This window comes from Pteronotus mesoamericanus, unplaced genomic scaffold, assembly GCF_021234165.1.
Source record: "Pteronotus mesoamericanus isolate MK-2021 breed Mesoamerican mustached bat unplaced genomic scaffold, CSHL_Meso_final contig_317, whole genome shotgun sequence".
NCBI lineage: Eukaryota > Metazoa > Chordata > Mammalia > Chiroptera > Mormoopidae > Pteronotus > Pteronotus mesoamericanus.
In genome coordinates this window covers 1,855,368-1,875,300 of record NW_026555133.1, presented here as the reverse complement: position 1 = coordinate 1,875,300, position 19,933 = coordinate 1,855,368, and the positions used below count along the sequence as shown (strand labels likewise).

Genomic DNA, 19,933 nt, shown 5'->3' with positions numbered 1-19,933 from the left:
ACTGATAGAAGAAGTTAGAAATAAGAAGATACTTTCCATCCCAAGCTCTTTGGAGCCGGAAGGTGACTATGATAATGTTGAAATCACTACAACTATTGGAAACTGTCATTTTAAAACAACTCCTGGCCTACCACCTTAACTATTTTTGAGAACTGATGGTTTACTCATACAACAAAACAGTGGATTATAGTTTTCTTTTAAAAAGTTAGCAGTCTGATATTTGTGACACAAATAAGATTGTTGTCAGAGAACTAGCAGCAAGTTTTAAAAATCATGTGTATCAGTATGCTCTAGGCTGCAAGGCATGGACTATCCAACTAAAAGTAACTGAAACAACGAGGAGTCTATGACCTCACAAAACCAGAAGTCTAGAGGTAAGCACCCCAAATTCAGCCACTCAGGAGTGGCCTGACCTTTCTTTGATTCTCTTAGCTTTACCCTGCTGGTGGCAAGGTAGCCGCCATAGCTCCAATCATAACATCATCGTATGGTGACATTCAAAGTTAGGAAGGAAAGGAGCATTTCCTCCCATGTAGCTCTTTTTATTAGGGAGGAAAATCTTTCCCAGAAGCCCCGAGCAACTTTCTGTGATGTCTTATTTGATTGGATTGGTTCACATGCCCAACTCTAGGAAAGGTTGGGGAGTGAACATTGGGCATTTTGAGCATTTCTGCTTTGTCATCAAGGAAAAAGCAAAGAATGGCTGCTGGATAGGCAACCTCAGTTCACTGTCAAAAATCACATTATTCATTATTTGCTTTTTTTTTTCCGTTACAATCTCAGAGTCATTAGGAAGTTCAGGATAAGGTATGCTGTCTAGATTCTACCATTCACTCTTCTCCCACAGCATTTTGGCCAATAAAAACAGACAAAGGATTGTCAGTCAGATAAGGATAGTGACAATAACAGCAACAGAAACAATAAGAGGAGACCGCAGTGACTGCGCACTTCCTCTGTGTTCAGAGTTCTAAGGGCTTCACTGTCCAGTGTAACCATGGCCTTGAACAGACAGGACTCATGTGTGGTAATCAGAGAAGAGCTGCATCCTCCTGCCACCTCTCACCCACGCTGTTCCTTGAAGTCCACTCCAACGGGCTCGCTCTTCCTTGCCCTCTTGGATAAAACCTTAGGCAGGTGCCATTGGGTTTTCTGGCCACTCTTAGGTAATAAAAAGTCTTCCAGGTATGTGTGACATGGGATCATGAATCTGCCAAAACTCAGTGAACACACACTTAAGATTTCTGTATTTCAACCCAAGTAAATTTTACCTCAAAAGAAAAAAAAACCTGTAAACAAATATTGAACTGTGGTTAATAGTATATTAGGTAAATACTGGAATATTTAGGGAAAAGTGTACTGATGTCTGTAATTTACCTTGAAATGAGTCCAAAGACAAGATGGTGGTAGAGCCTGAACTTTTAGGTATAAATGGAACCTCCTTGTTCTCATCCTAAGTGCAGGGAGGTCTGGGTCTGCAAGGCCAGCTCCACCCCCCTGGCCTGCCTGGTTCCTGGAAGAAAAAAATGGAGGAATACCTGTACATGCATCAAAGAGAGAGGTTGGAGACTGCTCTCCCCTTTTGAGGCAAAATAACTCCATCCATATTCTCAGCAAATTTAGATTTTAGATTCAACTCAGTCAAGATAGTTAGTCCCTCCCTCTCCACCTCATGGGGAGAGAAAGGGACTCTCCTCCCCTCAGACATTGAGAGAAAGAGGGTAAGGCTCCCTCCTGACTAAGGATGACCTTCTCGGACCTTGCTCTGTGGCCCTCTCCACAGCTCTGGAGGGGCATCGGTCAGGGCAGCGTCCTTGGGGTCCACCCAGCTCTGCCTCCATGGTGGAAACCTGCTCTTCATCTCTCCGATATGGGTTCCACTCTTTTCAGCAAAAGCCTCAGAGTTTTCTGTTGGATCCACTTTTTTCTCTTCTCTCCACTGGTGCAATTTGTGTGGAGCCTCACCCCAACTCAGGGGTAGAGCACAAGACTAAGGCTGGCCAATCAGAGATTCTCATTCCCTTGACCACAGTGCCTGACTGGTTGATTCTCTGAGTTCCAGAGCAGGCTTTTCGCCCATGGGATTTGAAGCTGTAATAACAGGCTTGACACTCTCAAGGTAGACCCTGTCACAGAAGACACTGAGCTGAGGTAAGAAGAGAGTTCAGATCCTAATGGCATTGTCTGAGCTCCTTTCTGTTGTCATGCTTGATGTAGGCATACTTGTGGAGTTTTTTAGTTACATGAGCCAGTATTTTTGAAAAGCTTTCAACACTGTCCCTTAAGAACTGTTGCCACCATCGCTGACTAATACAAAAACCTCTTGACTGCTCTCTCCTCCTCCAATTCACCTCCGACTTGCTGTAAGAGGGAACCTTCTAAAATACAAGTCTGACTAGATCATGGCCCTGCTTAAAATCCCTCGTGCCTACAGGCATAAAATCCACACTGCCTAAGTGCACCCTGCCAGGCCCTGAGAGCTTGGCCCCCACTGGGCTCCTGTCAGCGCCTCCTCTCCTCCCCCCACAAACTGACCGCAGAAAACCACTGGCAGCTCTGAAAGCATCAAAATGGTGCTAAGTCTTCACACGTTTTCTTCCTCCTGCTGGGAATTCCCTTTCCCTCTTTCTCTACCTGATAAACTGCAACTCACCCCTTAATACCCAGAGGGAGCACCACCTTCTCTGAGAGGTCTTTCCTCACTAGGCTGCGTGCAGCCCTCCTCAGCATTTCTCTTGCACTTATCACAATGCATAATGATCCCCATCTTGTGGTTACACATCTCCCCTCCCAGTAGCTACGGGGCTCCTGAGGGTTAGGATTATGTCTTAGGGTGACTTTACATTCAGGTTTGCCCAGAATGATAGTTTTGACTTTTGTTTGATGTCTCAGCATAATTATTAAGAGCACCCCGTTTTACTCTCAGCTGTCCTGGTTTGGGATAAATTACATGTTCACCATACTTATTTATGATTAAGTCTGTGTCTACAAAGAGGGAGTGTTAAAAAAGTATTTCCATGGCCTGGCTGGTGTGGCTCAGTGGATTGAACATCAACCTGTAACCCGAAAGGCTGTCAGTTTGTTTCCCAGTCAGGGCACGTGCCTGGTTTGCAAGCCCTGTCCCCAGGTGGGGGCGTGCAGGAGGCTACCGATTGATGTTTCTCTCCCTCTCTTCCTCCTTCCCTTCCTCTCTCTAAAAATAAATAGATAAAATCTCTTAAGAAAAAGTATTTCCAAACAAATGCATGAATAAGGGATCTTTCTAAGTCTCATTTTATCAAATAAATAACTGAATTAGATGATTTCTAAGTCTTTTATTGCTTGAAGTGGTTCAAATTAAGTCAGCACTCCAAAAGGACAAGACCAGCAATTTTGGTTTATCTTCCCCTTGAAATGACCCACCATACAGAATTCCATATTTAAACATAGTAAACCTGGATTAACAATTTTAGAAACTATGACCTGCTGGGAGCCTGGACAGTGACACAAGTAACTTCTCTACTGATGGCTCAGCTCCCTCAGTTAGACCCACCAGGGGCTGGATAATCTCCTAACAACACGTAAAAAATAAATTCCATTAATTTTTTGTGATGCATGGTGCATCAATAGGATTATTACTGCTCAGATTTGCCCCCAATTTGTGTTGTGCTTCCGTTTCCAACTGATCCCATCCATACCCCTGAGTGCACACAGCACACTCTGCTGTGGCCCAGCGGCAGTAAGAAACTTCACCAAGATTTACACTTGGGCGCCGAACGCCCTCCCCCATAAATACCAGGTAACAACTGACTGTGGTTGCATTTCATTTTACTAGAGCAGATGCAAAATCTTTGGAAGAAACAGACAATTAATATTCTTGCATCTTGGTTCTTTCACTGTAAAACTCAATTTTTTATATTTACCCACATCTTATTGCCAAACTCTAGTGTCGTTAAAGTTTTAGAGCAGCTACCTTTGAATAGTTTAAATATTCTACAATCAGAAAACAACACTAAATAACCTCAGTCACTTACAAAGTGGCCTATAAACTAACACCCTTTGAATTTTTTTTAAACATCAGATGCCTTAGCATTTTTTTATTTTTTTTTACAAATTGGGTGTCAGTGGAACATGGCTTAAGTTTTTAAAAAATTGCAGAAGGTAGTATTTAAGAACAATGAAATTCCCCTGATGGTAAAAAAAGTTTATTTGCATAACTTCTAACCTCTACTGCCCATGAGGCACAAACAAAAATAAATTTTCCGATATATTTAATGTTGACACTCTACAATGCTATTTTCAGTGACCAAGAAAAATTTCCTCTGAATGCATGAAAAATAAATATTACCTTGCATTTCTTACTATTGTTTAGAAAAGATATTAAACCAACATTTCATAGATCAAATCTCTGTTGTATCACTGGACTAGTTTATAAGAATCTCACAATTCTTTACAACTTGAGATTTTCCTGAAAAAAACCGCAAATACATACAGATTTTTTTTTTTTAAGTTCTGCTTTAGCCACTTTGGAGTGCAATTTAGCCGCATCTAGTAAAGTTGAAAGTATGGATACCCTATGTGACCGAGCAACCCCACTTTAGAAGATGTACCCTAGAACAGTGGCTTTTGAACTTGTTGGTACAAGATCGCCATTACACTCTTAAAAATGACTGAGGACACCAAAGAGATTTTATTTATACAGAAGACATCTACTGACATTTAGCTAATTGGAAATTAAAATAGAGAAAGATTTTAAATATTTATTAGTTAATTTTAAAATAATAAATCATCATGTTAATATAAATAACATTTTTATTAAAATAATTATGTTTTTGCCCTGGCTGGTGTGGCTCAGTGGATTGAGTGCTGGCCTGCGAACCAAAGGGTCGCTGATTCAATCCTCAGTCAGGGCACATGCCTGGGTTGCAGGCCAGGTTCCCCAACAGGGGCCGCTCAAGAGGGAACCACACATTGCTCTTTCTCTCCCTCTTTCTCCCTCCCTTCCCCTCTCTCTAAAAATAAATAAAATCTTTTTTAAAAAAATAGAAATAAAATGTTTCCTCAAGAAAAACAGTAAAAAAGAATGGCATTATGTTAGATCTTTTTGACTGTTTAATATCTGATTTAATAGAAGGCATCCAGATTCTCCTGTCTGCTTCTATAGTCATTCTGTTGCCACGTAAACACCATGCAGCCTCTGGGAAGTTCCACTGTACATTCATGAGAGAGGAAGCATGAATAAGGCCAAATAACATCTTAGTACTGTTATAAAAATATTTCTGATCTCATGGCCCAGACCACACTTTAAGAATCACTGCCCTAGAGAAATTCAAGCACGTGAATAACGATGTTCTTTGTAGCATCACTTACTACGATGAGAAAGTGGAACCAATGTCTATCTTGTAGTCCATCCACAGCGGACTACAAGATCCATGCAGGCTGCCCTGCTGTTGCTTTGCTCACTACATACTTCCAGCTCTTAGCACACGGTGGGTGCTCAATAAACATCTGTGGAAGGAGGGAAGTGAGAGAAGCAATAAGAGAGGAAATACAAATATTGTTCTGCAACTTGCTTTAAAATTTAGCTCTATTCTGTGAACATCTTTTTCACAGATGTAGATTTAAGTCACAGGGTAGGAATGACCAAAAGCCACATGGTTCTTGTATAGCTAGTAAACATATTTTTCTAATATCTAAACGTAAAAGTGTCTGTATTTTACCTGTTAATCAACACAGGCTGCAAACCACTGCCATCTACTGATGCATTGAGAAGTCCACACATTATGGGCAGACTGGCCTTTGTTGTTAAAAAATGTTGCCCATATTTTGTTTGGAGGTGTTTTGTAATTCCTTTTTAAAGATTTTAAAAATGAATCAGTTATTTAAAGGCCTTTTTAGAAATAATATAACCAATGTAGATCTCTTTGTTACCCCTGTAATTTTCATCTACACTGGAGGATTTTCTTAAGATAATTTTGGTAAATTTGTTAATATTTCTCACATCATACAGCAAAATCAATGGTTAAAACAAGTTAACAGATTATTTTGTTCACATAAATACCCTTTTCTTCCTCTCCTCTTTCATTGACTTTGCTTGGTCCTAATTTACATGATGAGAGATTTTTAAAACTGCATGCAGAAAAAAAAAAAAGCAATGCATAGTAACTGCTCGATAACATTTGCTCCTAATTAAAAAAAAAAAAATTCACAGCCTTCTATCAATGCCTTTTTTTGTTCAATTTTATGCTCTCAATGCCTAACACATATGGGAGTCCAGTAATAATTGTGGAAGGAAGGTGGGGGGAAAGGAGAGAAGATGGAAGGGAAGAAGGAAGGCTGATTATGTTTTAAAAAGATGGTTATGATCTTCAGAGGGCCTTTTATCTTTATGATTCTAGAATAGTAATAACTATAACAAAGAGGCCATGGTTAATTAAGAAGCTTTCAGCCCTGCCTGGGTGGATCCATTGGTCGGAGCGCCCTCTTGTCAGCCACCTACACTGGTCTTCTATTTCTCAGGCACATTGCCACCTGCCACAGGACCTTGTACATGTAGTTCCTGCTGCCATGAATTCTGTTCCCCTGTGGCCTCTCATAATAGACATCTGCTACTTTGCCTGTCCAAAAAGCTATCTCATATTTCTGGTAAAAATAAAAACAAACAAAAAAAACTGTCTTTTCTTTCCATCACCTTGTGGGCCATGTAGTAACATGGATCCCTTCCTACATCCCAACAGGTAATTCAAGCTGGCCAATCAAAGTACCTCATCCACTAGATACAATGATTGGTCCAGGTTTGGACATGGGATCCAAGCAGAACCAAGCCAACTCCCTTTTTCTGTAATTGCTATAGATGCTTTCCTTCAGCAATCCTGGCATTGAAACATATCTCCATGTGGAAAAAAAAATCTATGAAGTCAACACAGAGAAAAGCAAGACTAAGAGATGGCGAGAAAGAAAGGAGTCCCGATGACAGCGTTTAATCCCTGAATTCTGGCCTTTCCTGAAGCCTGTCTACCCCCCTGACTTTTCTGTTACATGAGACAAGTTACACTCTAGCCAGAGCTAGGTTTCTGCTACTTCATTGTCCTTCGTCTGCCTAACTCTTCAAGGAAAGCCAGATTCCAGAAGGTCTTCACAGGCCTTCCTGTGCAGGTCAAATCTTCTTTTATAAGTTCTTAGTGTACTCTCCAGCAGAGCAGTTTCCTATTTATTCGTGGATTTATTTAAATATCTCCTCACAAGCTCCATGAGAGGGCCTAGGGTTTTGCTCAACATACACTGCATCACCAGTGACTGACCTAGAGCGGGCACTCCACACATATTTGTAGAACAAATAAATTACATAATGAACTCATGCTTCTGAAAGGGGCAGCAAGTTAAGCCCAGGAAAGATCAGGAAAAAAAAAAGTTATTTGTTCAAAAAAAAGACTAAAAAGTCAAAATAAACCACTCTTAACATGACCTCATATTTCTCAACAAAAATGTAGCTACTGTCTTTGCCTGCAGCTCCACTGTCATTCTTCTTCTGATCTTGGTTCTTAGAACAAAACTAAAGCTAAAAAAAAAAAAAACCCTTTATTTTGTTATTTTAAAGGGAAATAAGAAATACGAGAAAACATTCATGGTTACAATTTTCCTGAAAAAAAGAAGAGTAAATCGTTAGAGGACTAGTCCTACCAGATTTTAAAACATAATTTAAAACCTCACAATGATTAGAAGAGATCAGAGAAAAATAAACAAGTGAACAGAAACATACTTCAAATACGTAACCAAATACATATGTAAATTTAGTTAATCCGCATTTAAAATCAGTGAGGAAGAGGACGATCCATTAAAAGGGACTCAAGCCACACAGCTCATTAGTGGTGGGTCAGCTATTGTCTGACTTTCTGACCTCTGAACTTATCCTATCTTTGTTTCTCTCTTTATGAGACCACAATAGCATGCAGCGGGAGGGGAGAGCGGCGGGGGGGCGGGGGGCGAATATTTAAAAGACAGAACAAAAATGTAAAATTATTTGATGGGGTAGTCCACCCGGACCGACGGGGCTGAAGCCCGGCCGTAGGCAAGTCTAGGACCTCCGGAGGACTCTTCATCTCGGTGGTAACCAAGCGCACCTGGCGCTGACGCCAGCAGGTGCATCAATCTCCGCGGTGCAGGACCCTCTAGGAGTCGACTCACGCGAGACCCAGCGTAGGACCAAACCAGCCGAGTCAGTGCAGAGAAGACATTTGAGCCTGTGGGAGGCAGCCTGAGGGAGCACATGCGGGTTGGTGGGCACAGCCGGGGTTGAAAGCGAGGAGCCGGGTAGGGCGACCGCCTCCTTGGGGAGCACGCCGGAAGTGGCCGCCCGACCCTGGGCGTGGTGTCCAAGATGTTGGCTCCGCGCCCCAATTAAGAGCAGGGGCTGCGCGACGGCGGCCCTGGAGGGGGCCCCAGTGGAGCGGTAGGCTGGGGGTGGCCTGGAGGTGAGACCCCGTTGCGTTCGCAGAACTGGGAACCCTGGTGCCTGGATCCCTTCGGGAAGCGGGGTGGACAGCAGATATTCGGAGGCAGGAGGCGGACCCCTCTTTTCTCCGGGTGGGAGAGGCTGGAGCTTCCGGGACGTGGGTGCGTGGTGCATGGGCTTGGGCCTTCTGTGTCCTTGGCCCTCTTCTGGGTCTCGGTGTGCCCTGCCCACGGCCCCCCCGCCGTCCCCCACCCCGGCCCCTTGCTGTCTCCACACCCCACTCTAGTGTTTTCCAGTTTCCTCCTGTGCGTATTGCAGACTGCGCCTCCCCCAAACCCAGAGTCAATCCTCAGGCGTAAATTGACCCTATTCTTTGGCCAGCGCTGTGGCAGGCGCGCTTGTAGGTGTAACAATGGACAAGATCTGTTTTCTAAGCTCCAGGAGTAACTGACAGCCCCACTGGGGAGACTAGACTGAACTACAGGAATGAACTGCATGCTTCAGACATGTTCTAATATTTGATCTAAACTATTCGCACTTCTGGAGTTCAGAGGAGGGAGCGATTTAAGGCTGGCCTCTTCTTTGTAAAGGTTTGCATATACTTTCAGGAGTAACTTCAGAAATCACTTTCTTTGAGAAGCCTTCCAGGATTGCCACCTCCTTACCTCCATTTTTAAGCTTCTCATTTTTTTTTAGCTTATTTAGCTAGTGCTAAATTCATAAACTCTTACCACTTTGTTTCAGGTGTGTGCCTGAGTGTGTTACAGGCCCCCTCTCTAGCCAGGGACTCTATCTTTGTTTAGCATCACCTAATGCATGCACATGAATATGAATTAAGGAGGACTGAAATGGTGCCCTGGCCGGGTGGTTCAGTTGGTTGGAGTGTCATCCTGTAGACCAAAAGGTTGCTGGTTCAATTCCCAGTCAAGGCACATATCTGGGTTGTGGGTTTGATCCCCAGTCAGGGTTCATAGGGGAGGCAACCGATGGATGGTTCTCTCTCACATCCATGTCTCTCTCTCTACCTTCCTCTCTCTCTAAAATCAATTTAAAAAAGAAAGGATTGAAATGGTTAAAAGGTACTGACTAAGGTGTCTGCAACAGTGGGAAGTATTTGTGTAAGTCAGAGGTTGAAAAATGATGGCTCCTGGTCAGATCTGACTAGATACATTTTCATAGTTCATGTTGTTTTGTTTTTATTTGAATTAGTGGCCAAACTTTTATATCAGGAAATTTCTTTGACATCCATTCACACAAAAATCTAGATTTTCAGTACCTCTAGGAAAATCAGAAGATGTAGCCAAACAGGGCCCAAGTCCTGCATGGTGCCATTAGCAGGAGTTGAGTAGCAAGTTACTCCTTTACACTCAGTCTGAAATTTCCAGATTCCTTGTCCCCACTAATCCATTGCCTCTCCCTGACACAGAAGCAAAGTGTCAGTTGTCATTTGTCACTTAGTTTGCTGCACTCCTTCTGATTAACTGCCTGGCCTCTTGCAGCCATTTGAGTTCTTGATTCCAGATGTAGACAGAGGTGAGTAGGAAGGGCATCACAGTTAAGAGAGTCATGGGCAAAGGGATGGAATGGAGAGAAGCATAGTATATGGAAAAATTATGGAGGATTCCAGAGCATGGGTTTGCTTTTAGAGGAATCGTAGAGTTGGGCTATTGTTATGAGTTGAATTGTGTCCCCCCAAAAAGATACTTAAGGTCCTAATCACCAATACCTTAGAAAGTGATCTTATTTGGAAAGAGGGTTGTTGCAGACATAACTTGGTAAGATGAGGTCATACTGGAGTAGCATGGGCCCCTAATTCAGTGTGACTGGTTTCCTTATAAGAAGATGGCTCTGTGACGGGATAGACACAGGGAAAGTGCCACATGCAGACTGAGTCAAAGACTGGAGTAATACATCTACAGCATAGGGAACACATGGGTTGTCACCCGGCTCTAGGAGAGAGGCGTAGAACAGATCCCTCAGAGCCTGTAACTGGCTCTGGGCAACCTGTTTGGACCTAAAAGTGATCCACAGTTTGTGGCTGCCTCTGCTGGGCCTGCATGTGCACGGGAAGGACCAAGCTGTGCGCCAAAGCTGGCTTCCACCAAATCTGGGGACAGGTCAGCAAAAGGCCCCAGGCACCCAGAGATCTGCATCTGCCTGCCTCTGCCTGCCGGCTGCCTGATGGTTTCAGTCGCTGAAGGAGCCTCTGGCAGTCACTGAATCAATAGTCCAACTCTACGATTCCTCTAAAAGCAAACCCATGCTCTGGAATCCCCCATAATTTTTCCATGTACTATGCTTCTCTCCATTCCATCCCTTTGTCCATGACTCTTTCAGTGACTCAAGATGCATGAAAAAGGTTTTCAGTGAGTCACCAGGTAGAAGCATGTGGTGTTTGCCAGACTGATACGGGTTCAATCTCAGTGCTAGTGCTGGGTCTGAGGCCACTCAGCAGATGTCCCAGTGTATACCAAGTCTGGCTGCCCCCTTACTGGGTGCCCGCAGACCTTTGTGGTGGGCCATGGTCTCAGGAAATCATCAGAGTGAGGCAAGCAGAGTTTATCCAGACCAGACAGACCAAGATTTGACTGTGAAAAGAGGACTGCACCAGTCAGCAGCGTGAGAGAAAAATAGTCCCTGTCCTTGAGCCACACACCTCAGTCTGTCCCAGATTTTGCCCAGAGCCCAAGTTCAGCAGAGCAGGGCCACCAGGAGTCCAGAAGGACGGGGTTAGTGGATCTCCCATGTGGGCGAGTACCAGTCAGGTTTGGGGGAAGGAGGGAGGAGTGGCCCTCACCCCAGAGCCACACAACTCAGTCACTGAAACCCCCTGAGTCTGCCCGGACCTCTACACCCCTTCCCAGGCAGCTGACTCCTCAGATGGACGTGAGCTCTGAAAGATGGGGTGACAGGGAGTTTGGAGGGAGGGGCTATTGCATTCCCCCAGGCTGATGCCATAAAGAGGGGAGTGCTCCAACCAAGAAAGATGGCATCTGCAGTATGGGGAATGACTCAGCCTGGCAGCTGTCCCTTCAGCTCTCTCCCCAGAACCACAAACCCCAGTCTCTCCTTAAGCAACTCTAGTCCACTCTGCCCTCCCTCCACCAAAGCAAGAGTGAGTGGCTGTGATCGAGATTCTGTGCATTGGCCCTTTAAAAGAGCTCCTATGTCCCTAGCAGACTCCTGTCTCTCCCTGGCAGACAGAATCCCCGCTGATTTTTACAGTCAGATGTTATGTGGGTACTTCTTCTGGCTCTGGTGCTCTGGGTTGGGGAGCCCAGTGTGGGGTTAAGACTTCACGCTCCTCAGGGGGAACTTTTGCAGCGGAGATATCCCTCCGAATATCAGCTGCAGCCCATGGGTGTGGGGCCAGCCCATTGTGCGTCTCCTCCCACTTCCTATCAATCTCTCTGTGGCTTCTTCTGTAAATCCTTGGTTTTAAGACTTCTGTTCAGCTTGTCTTCAGTTGGTTATTCAGGTTGATGGTTCTATGTTTTTGTTGTAATTCCAGTTTGGTCCTGGGAGGGCATGAGTGTAACGTCCACCTACTCCACCACTGTCTTGGAACTTGGTCTCATACATTTTTAAAGGGAGTGGCTAGATGAGCTCTTGAGACCAAGGGTAATGCAGGAAGTAGTAGAGATTTAAAAAGAGAAGAGAGGATACTGGCTCACAACTGGGCAGTTTTTGAGCAGGAACTTCTATTTCAGGAATTCAAGATGCTACAGGATGCAGCTGTGAATGAATCATGAGAGGATACTGGACACCAGATCTGCACTCAGTGGAGTCTGTGAGGAAGAGGCAGAGCTGGTCTTACTGGGTAAGGGCTCTATCCTCTAATGTAGAATCCATACACTCTTAAGTTCTCTGAGTTTTAGCTGGAAAAAAAAAAAACAAACCAGAAAGGTGTTTTCAAGAGCTGAGTGGAACTAGAGGATGAAGGATTCCCAATGGCTTTGACCCTTGGAGGCAAGATTCTTCAGCTCTTTGTTAAAGGATAGGTAGCCTGACCCATCACATCAGAAGTTCACAGCTCCTTGACTTTCCTTGTGCTTTCTCTATCTCTGTCTTATTAATCCTGTTAGACGAATAGATGACCAAAACTCTCTTCATCTTCAAATCTTCAGACCTACTCCTCCCACCTTTGAAATCTACTCTTCTTCCTGTGTCCTCTGTCTTCATAAACTGCACCATATCCCACTCATTGCTCAAGTCAGAAAACTGAAAAGTCATTCTTGACTTCTTCCTTTGCCCACATGCAGGTACCGTGTTCTGTTGATTCTAGGCTATCCCATAGTAGACAGTGCTTATCTTATTGGTCACTGATCACACTATCTTGTTATGATCCTTTTACACATATGTCTCCCCTCCATTAAACTGGAAGATTCTTGAGGGCGAAGATCACATCTAACGTTCACTTTTGTATCCCCAATACCTAGTACAATGTCTGGAACATAGTGGGTACCCAGTTAATGTATGTTAGGCAGACAAATCAATGAATGACATGAACACTGAGGCACTTTTCCCAGAAACTTTGAGTTCAGCTAAATTGGACTGTGGAGGAAGACTTACCACTGATCAAGCCCTTGTTTCAGATTCTGTTCCCTTCTACTTCAGACATCCTCTGAGGGAAAGAGTTCCTTAAATTACTCCCTATGGAATTGGATGAAAAATTTGAGTAGTGGGGCCACTTGTCTCTGAAGAGAGAGCTACAAAGACTGGGTACTTTGCCATACCCATGTCTGGGGCAAAGGTTGATTCTAATGATTCATATAGAAGAGCACTTTTATCACTATTTCCAAACAATTTATTGTTCCCCCTTTGTAGCCCCCTTATTACTTTGCTTATATCATCTTCACTTTGTTCTAGATCTAAGGTGAAATTATACTGTGCATTCATTATCAGCCAGGATCCAGTCAAGAGATAAAAACTATACCAGTGATTTAAACAGGGGACATATAATATTAAGAATGTTTACCTAGTAAAAGGTAGTTAACTACTAAAAGGGTTACAAGAGGACTCTAAGGAACATAAAAATCAATAATGCCGGAAGCAGCCTTACCTCTCATTAAGGGAGAGCAAACAAGGAGGGAACCAAGAATTTAGAAGAGGACTTCACAGCTAAAAGCTGAGGTTCAGACATTTTTTTAAGAGGTTGTGGCTGCCAAAGAGACACATAGCCTGATGGCGGTGAAGAGGCTTGTCGGAGGGCATAGGCCAGAGCTGGTCTATGGAAGTGGCCTGCCTAATGCAGAGAAATTCACTGTAGGGTATAGTCCATAGGAAAGGCCTGCTGGGTGGGCCAAAGGTGGTCCACCACAAGCTATTAAGCCTTCCATCTGTTGATTTGGTGGCCCGGCAGAAAACAAAATAGCTCACTAATATCAGGAAGGGAAATCCCTTGCTCTGTATGGCTTACAGTGCTCCTTCAGGGCCCTCTACTGACGAAGCCAGATGACAGAGGAGAAATATTTCAGGGTCCGGCTCCAATACCAAAAGTCGGGCAAAGAAGACAAAATGGGCCTGCATAATATGATCCCATTTTCGTGTACAGCAAAACATTGGCAATGGCTGTCTTTGGATGGCAGGGTCAAGGGATTATGAGGGCTTATTTTCTCTGTTTTTTATTTTCCTGTAATAAACATGTAGTATTTTTATAATCAACAAAAAAGTTTTGGAAAAAGTGTAATTTTAAAAGATTCTTCCTCTAAAATTATGAAAAAAATATGATTATGAAACACATTAAGAGTTTAAGTCACTTGAATGGTATCTGTTGATTTTCTGTCATGAAAGATAAGTAGCCCAATTTATACTCACTCCCACTCCTTCTCCTCCTCATAGTACAATTTTTATAATTATTTTAACGTCATCATTATTTAAATCACTTACTTCTTGGTCTACGAAAATAATTTCCAATTATTTTAAGCTTAGTTCTTCATTTAAAATAACTCAGTGCTCACCATCCATATTTTTTACAACCTTCACTCAATTCCTTAATGTTTATTTTAAGTTATTACTTTATCAGCTATATTTTAACCAAGTAGTTCTTTTCAAAAAGAGGGCTAATGAGTGTCAAATTCTGTGAGGTTTTTTTTCCTACCAGATAATGTTTTCTGGTGCTTTTAACATGAAAGTGCATGTTGCTGGGTAAAAAAATTTGGGGAGCACACTTTGTTTCTCTTCATAACTTTATAGACATTACTATACAGTCATCCCTGGGTATCGGGGTTTAATCTGGTTCCAGGATGCCTGTGGATACCAGAATCCACAGATGCTCAATCTCTTGTATAAAATAGTGTAGTATTTGCATATAACTTACATACATCCTCCTATCTACTTTAAATCATCTCTAGATTACTTATAATAACTAATGCATTGGAAATAGTTGTTATACTCTATTGTTTAGGGAATAATGACAAGGAAAAAGTCTGTACATGTTCAGTATAGAAGCAACCATCATATGCCTAACTATGTTGTACATGTCAGCAACAATGTAACTTTTTTAAAAAAGATTTTTCAACCAGTGGTTGGTTGAATCCACAGTTGTAGAATGCTAGGGTGTGGAGGGCTGACTGTATTCTCTCTGGCATTGAGTGTAACTGTGGAGAAGTGTAAAATCAACCTGAAATTCTCTCACACATTACTTGCTTTAAACTGCCTAAGTGCCCATTTGTTCATTTGTTTCTGAAATTTAGTTACTTCACCAGGGGATATTTTGGTGTTGACTGTTATATATCAACTTTTTATGGGCTACAACACACCATTCCAATAGATTCAAGTCTTCCTGTCAGCAACAGTTTCTTCTGTTAACTATTTGAATGTTTTTTTTCTTTGTTCTTTTCTTTTTGTTAGGAACACTAATCGTATGTATTTGAATATCTTTCTATTGCTACTGGTCTTCTCTATAATTGTATTTATAACCATTTCATTCTGTATGATTTCTCTGGACCTCCTCATGACCCTGTAGTGATTATTTTTGTTGTTTCTTAGGTGAATTTCTTCTGCATAATGCTTTTAGTTTTCTCTTGCATTTCTTTTCTCAGTTCTCTCAAATTCTCACTTTTTATTGTTTTATAACCTATAACCTATTTTGAAGCCTTATATTTGTCTGTTCTTTCAGACAGTGGAGAACTCTCTGATGCTTCATGTCAGTTCCTTTGGTATTCCTCTGGGGTGTATGCTCCTAATCCCTCTGTTATTCATGTTCCTTTCTTTCCTAAAACAACCACCACCACCTGTGTTCAAGCACACTTCCCACACAGTTACCTTAATGATTATGACCGAGCAGTGAATGAGTCAGGCTCTCCTTGAAAGATTACTGTGGGAAGAGGCAGAGGGAACGGAGGTAAGGCACTTCAGAACCTTCCTGCAGATTTGCTCCCACATACACCTTCTCCTCTAACCTATAGCCATATCTCAAGTTTTTGGTTTCCAGGAGATCAGCATGGCACAAGATAAAGCCCTTTAGATCACAGACTTTTCATAATACAATGTGAAGGAATCACACCATCTACTACCCCTGCACCTTGCTTAACCTCTGTCAGTTCCTTAGCGGAAACTAGGCGGGAGGTAAGAGAGACGACCTGCCAGCATGGCTCCCCCTTTGGCATCTCGTCCTGCCGCTCTGACATGTCAGACTGGCTGTCTGTGGAGACAGTCCTTGCTTTCTCCATGACTCCCCTCCTGCCGCCCTCTAGATCCCTTCACTCTAATCAGAAGGCCACTGGACACGCCTTCAGAAATATGAACCTTTGGGAGATGCCTGTACATGGCCCTCTTTTTTAAGATGAAATCCACCTCATTTGTCATTCTTTTTCATTTTTTTCAGTGGCTTCTGAGAAATACCTTTACCATCTTTTAGTCTGTTTCTGACTTTTGAATGTATATCAAATGAACAAACCAAAAACACTTTAGGAGAAAATTATGATAAAGCCAATTCCTTCCAGTATTTTATTTGACTGTTATTTAAATAAAATCCAGCCTGGATATGGAGGTTTGTGCTAGGGACATTTTACTTAATGATAATTCTTGGGCTTAAAGGGTAAAGATTAATAATAATAATAGTAATAATAACAGCAGCTGCCACCTATATAGTGCTTTCTACATGCCAAGCACTGTTCTAAATGTTTTACATATATTTATTCTCATAACAACTGTGAGGTAAACGTTCTTATTATCTCCATGTTAGAGTGAAGAAACTGAGGCACAAAGAGCTCCAGGGACTGGCCTAAGGTCACACAGTCAGGAAGTGATGGAGCCAGGATTCAAACACAGGCAGTGGTCCTGTAGTCCATTAGGAGCCTATGTTCTTAATCACTATGTTGTGTTGCTTCTTATTTATTAGAAAAAAGATTAATGACTAGAGAGTTTATAGCACTAGGGCCAAGGTGAAATGGCTCTCTCAAGGAGCTGTTTTTGTGTGGGAAAGGTCAGGGATTTGAGGATGTAGGCTCTCAAAAATAGTAAGCTCATCTGCTTCCAGTCACAGGATACAAAATTCCCATACAAAAGGAGGCAATTCCCCCTGAATAACAGAAAGGAAAATGCCAGATGTGATAAAGGGAGAATTGATTTCTATTAAAATGACAGGCAAATATTTGTATTCTGAGACATAGTTTCAGATTTGTTTAACTGTCATGGTATATTGGGAAGAAAGGGTAGGGTGCCAGTTATTAATTTATTGTCTCTCAAGCCCAAATATCCCTTTCTTTGCTTTGCTTTGCTTCTGTTACTGAATCTCAACAATTTCTCCTTTGCCGGCTGGCACAAGTTTTAGACAGTTGTCAGTGGAGGATGCTGGAGGGACAATGCAAGGCCATTGAAAAAGAACGGAACTCTTCCTGGTGCTCGTGTGCTTTTTTATTACACACAGGATCCAACAAGTTTCTACCCCATCCAAAAGGCCACTTCTTGGGGCCAGCTCCAGACTGCCCACCTCCTCCAGTGAATTTTCCCACCACTTCTACACACCATCTCCAGCCTGCACCTGACAAACATTTTCTCTACCAGTAGGCTGTGTGTTCCTGTGGTAGCCACAGTCTCTCTAAAAAGGGTTGAATCTCAGCCTCAGTGAGGAATAGTCCTCCTCTAGTGTTTTTGTTCCTCCTCCTTAAACTTCCCAGCATAGGGAGAGGTGATTTTTATATTTTAGGAATTACAGAATGGCCTACTTATCATTTCAGATTCTGAGACCAGGAATAAGATGAAGAACTGGAAGACAAAGATGAAAGTTTCTGAAGAAAAAGATTTAGCGAGGGCTGTATCAGGAAGGCTCCAAAGGCAGATCTCCCAGGAAGGTGGGTTAGTCAAGAACGTTGATCCCAAGGACAGGTTATTGCTGCATTGGGTAAGCCCCTTAGAGGATGCAGTGAGGCAGCCTCCTTCCAAAGAGAGAGCCATCAGGGAAGTGGATCTCATCCCCAAGAAAGCCATTGCAGGAGAGAGGGGCCACGGATATAATGAAGGAGGAAAAATACTTTCTGCTGGAGAAAGATCCCACAGATATGACATCTGTGGCCAGAGCTTCAAACAGAAGTCAGAAGTAACTGAGCATCAGAAAATTGATAATATCAAGAAAACCTATGAATGTAAAGAATGTGGAAAAACTTTTAATCGGGGCTCAAGCCTGATTATGCATCAGAGAATTCATTCGGGAAAGAAACCATATGTATGTAATGAATGTGGGAAAGACTTTAATCAAAGTTCAAATCTTATTATACATCAGAGAATTCATACAGGAAAGAAGCCTTATATATGTCACGAATGTGGGAAAGACTTCAGTCAGAGTTCTAATCTGGTTAGACATAAGCGAATTCACAGTGGTGAGAATCCCTATGAATGTAAAGAGTGTGGGAAGGCCTTCAAGGGGAGCTCAAACCTTGTCCTACACCAGAGAATTCATAGCGGAGAGAAGCCATATATATGTAATGAATGTGGGAAGGCCTTCAATCAAAGCTCAGATCTTATAATACATCACAGAATTCACACGGGAGAGAAACCATATGAATGTTATGAATGTGGACAAGCCTTCAGCCAAAGTTCACATCTTGTCACACATCAGCGAATTCATACTGGAGAGAAACCCTTCAAGTGTAATGAATGTGAAAAGGCCTTCCGGCAGCGTTCACGCCTTACGGAACACCAGAGACTCCACAGTGGAGAGAAGCCCCATGAATGCTGTGAATGTGGGAAATCCTTCAGTGGGCGCACAACGTTTCTTAAGCATCAGAGACTGCATACGGGAAAGAAACTGGAATGTGAAAAAGCCTGCACTTCTGACTTGGATCTTATCAAACAACAGAGAATTCATAGGGAAGAAAAGCCATATGAATGTAGTGAGTGTGGCAAAACTTTCCGGGGAAGTTCAGATCTAATTCGGCATTGGATAATTCATACTGGAGAGAAACCGTATGAGTGTAGTGATTGTGGGAAAGCCTTTAGCCAGAGGTCTCACCTTGTTACACATCAGAAAATTCATACTGGAGAGAAACCCTACCAGTGCCAAGAATGTGGGAAAGCCTTCCGGCAGCGTTCACTCCTCATTCAACATCACAGAATCCACAGTGGGGAGAAGCCCTATGAATGTAAGGAATGTGGAAAATCCTTCCTCTGGCGCACAGCTTTTCTCAAACATCAAAGACTTCACTCTGGAGAGAAACTTGAAGAAGGTGAGAAAACATTCAGCAAGAATGAGTTGTTTAAAGAAGAGCAGAGAATTCACCACAAAGAGAAAGCTTGTCCAGGTAATCAGCATGGTAGAACTTCCCAGAGCAGCTCAGAGCTCATCACACATCAGGTCACTCACGCTGGAGAGAGACCATATGAATGTAAAGAATGTGGAAAAACCTTCAGTCAGAGCTCAGACCTTATGAGACATCATAGAATTCATAGTGGAGAAAAACCTTATGTATGCACTAAATGTGGGAAATCTTTCAGGGGCAGCTCAGATCTTATTAAACACCACCGTGTTCACACTGGAGAGAAACCCTATGAGTGCCCTGAATGTGGGAAAGCCTTCAGTCAGAACTCACACCTTGTTAGTCACCAGAGGATTCACACCGGAGAGAAGCCCTTTGAATGCAGCAGCTGTGGGAAGGCCTTCAGTGGGCGCACAGCCTTCCTGAAACATCAGAAACTTCATCCTGGAAAGGCACTTGGGGAATGTGAGAGGGTCTTCATGCAGGACTTACTGTAACAGGTTGTACAACCTAATGAATGTAGGAAAAGCCTGGTGGAGACCACTTCTTATTGCACTATAGAGGATGTTTATTATTGAAAACCATTTGAAGAAAGGAAAACATTACAAGAATCCTACTGGATGGAAAACATGTAAGTATAGTCAGGTGGAAAAGTTCTTGGCATAAAATAGCCATTCTTCTGCCTCAGAACTATACTGAATTATGGTCCCCAGCATATAATGACGTGAGAGTGTTTTAGGCAACTTCTATTGTTACTAAATCATTAGAAATCACATTGGCAACAACCCCAAAACTAAATTCTTCCTAA

General features: G+C 42.7%; 1 protein-coding gene across 1 annotated transcript; it reads left to right on the top strand.

Annotated features, from left to right (window-relative positions):
• The first annotated feature begins 12,202 nt into the window (after positions 1-12,202).
• Positions 12,203-19,622, top strand: ZNF594 (zinc finger protein 594). The gene is made up of 2 exons (XM_054575672.1): positions 12,203-12,248; positions 17,611-19,622. Exon 2 carries the CDS (start codon positions 17,631-17,633, stop codon positions 19,620-19,622), a length of 1,992 nt encoding a protein of 663 aa, XP_054431647.1. The 5' UTR covers positions 12,203-12,248; positions 17,611-17,630.
• Positions 19,623-19,933: the final 311 nt, after the last annotated feature.

What these genes read in the sequence shown, in the direction of transcription:
- ZNF594 (XM_054575672.1), top strand. Translation starts at nt 17,631, where the DNA reads ATGAAGAACTGGAAGACAAAGATGAAAGTTTCTGAAGAAAAAGATTTA.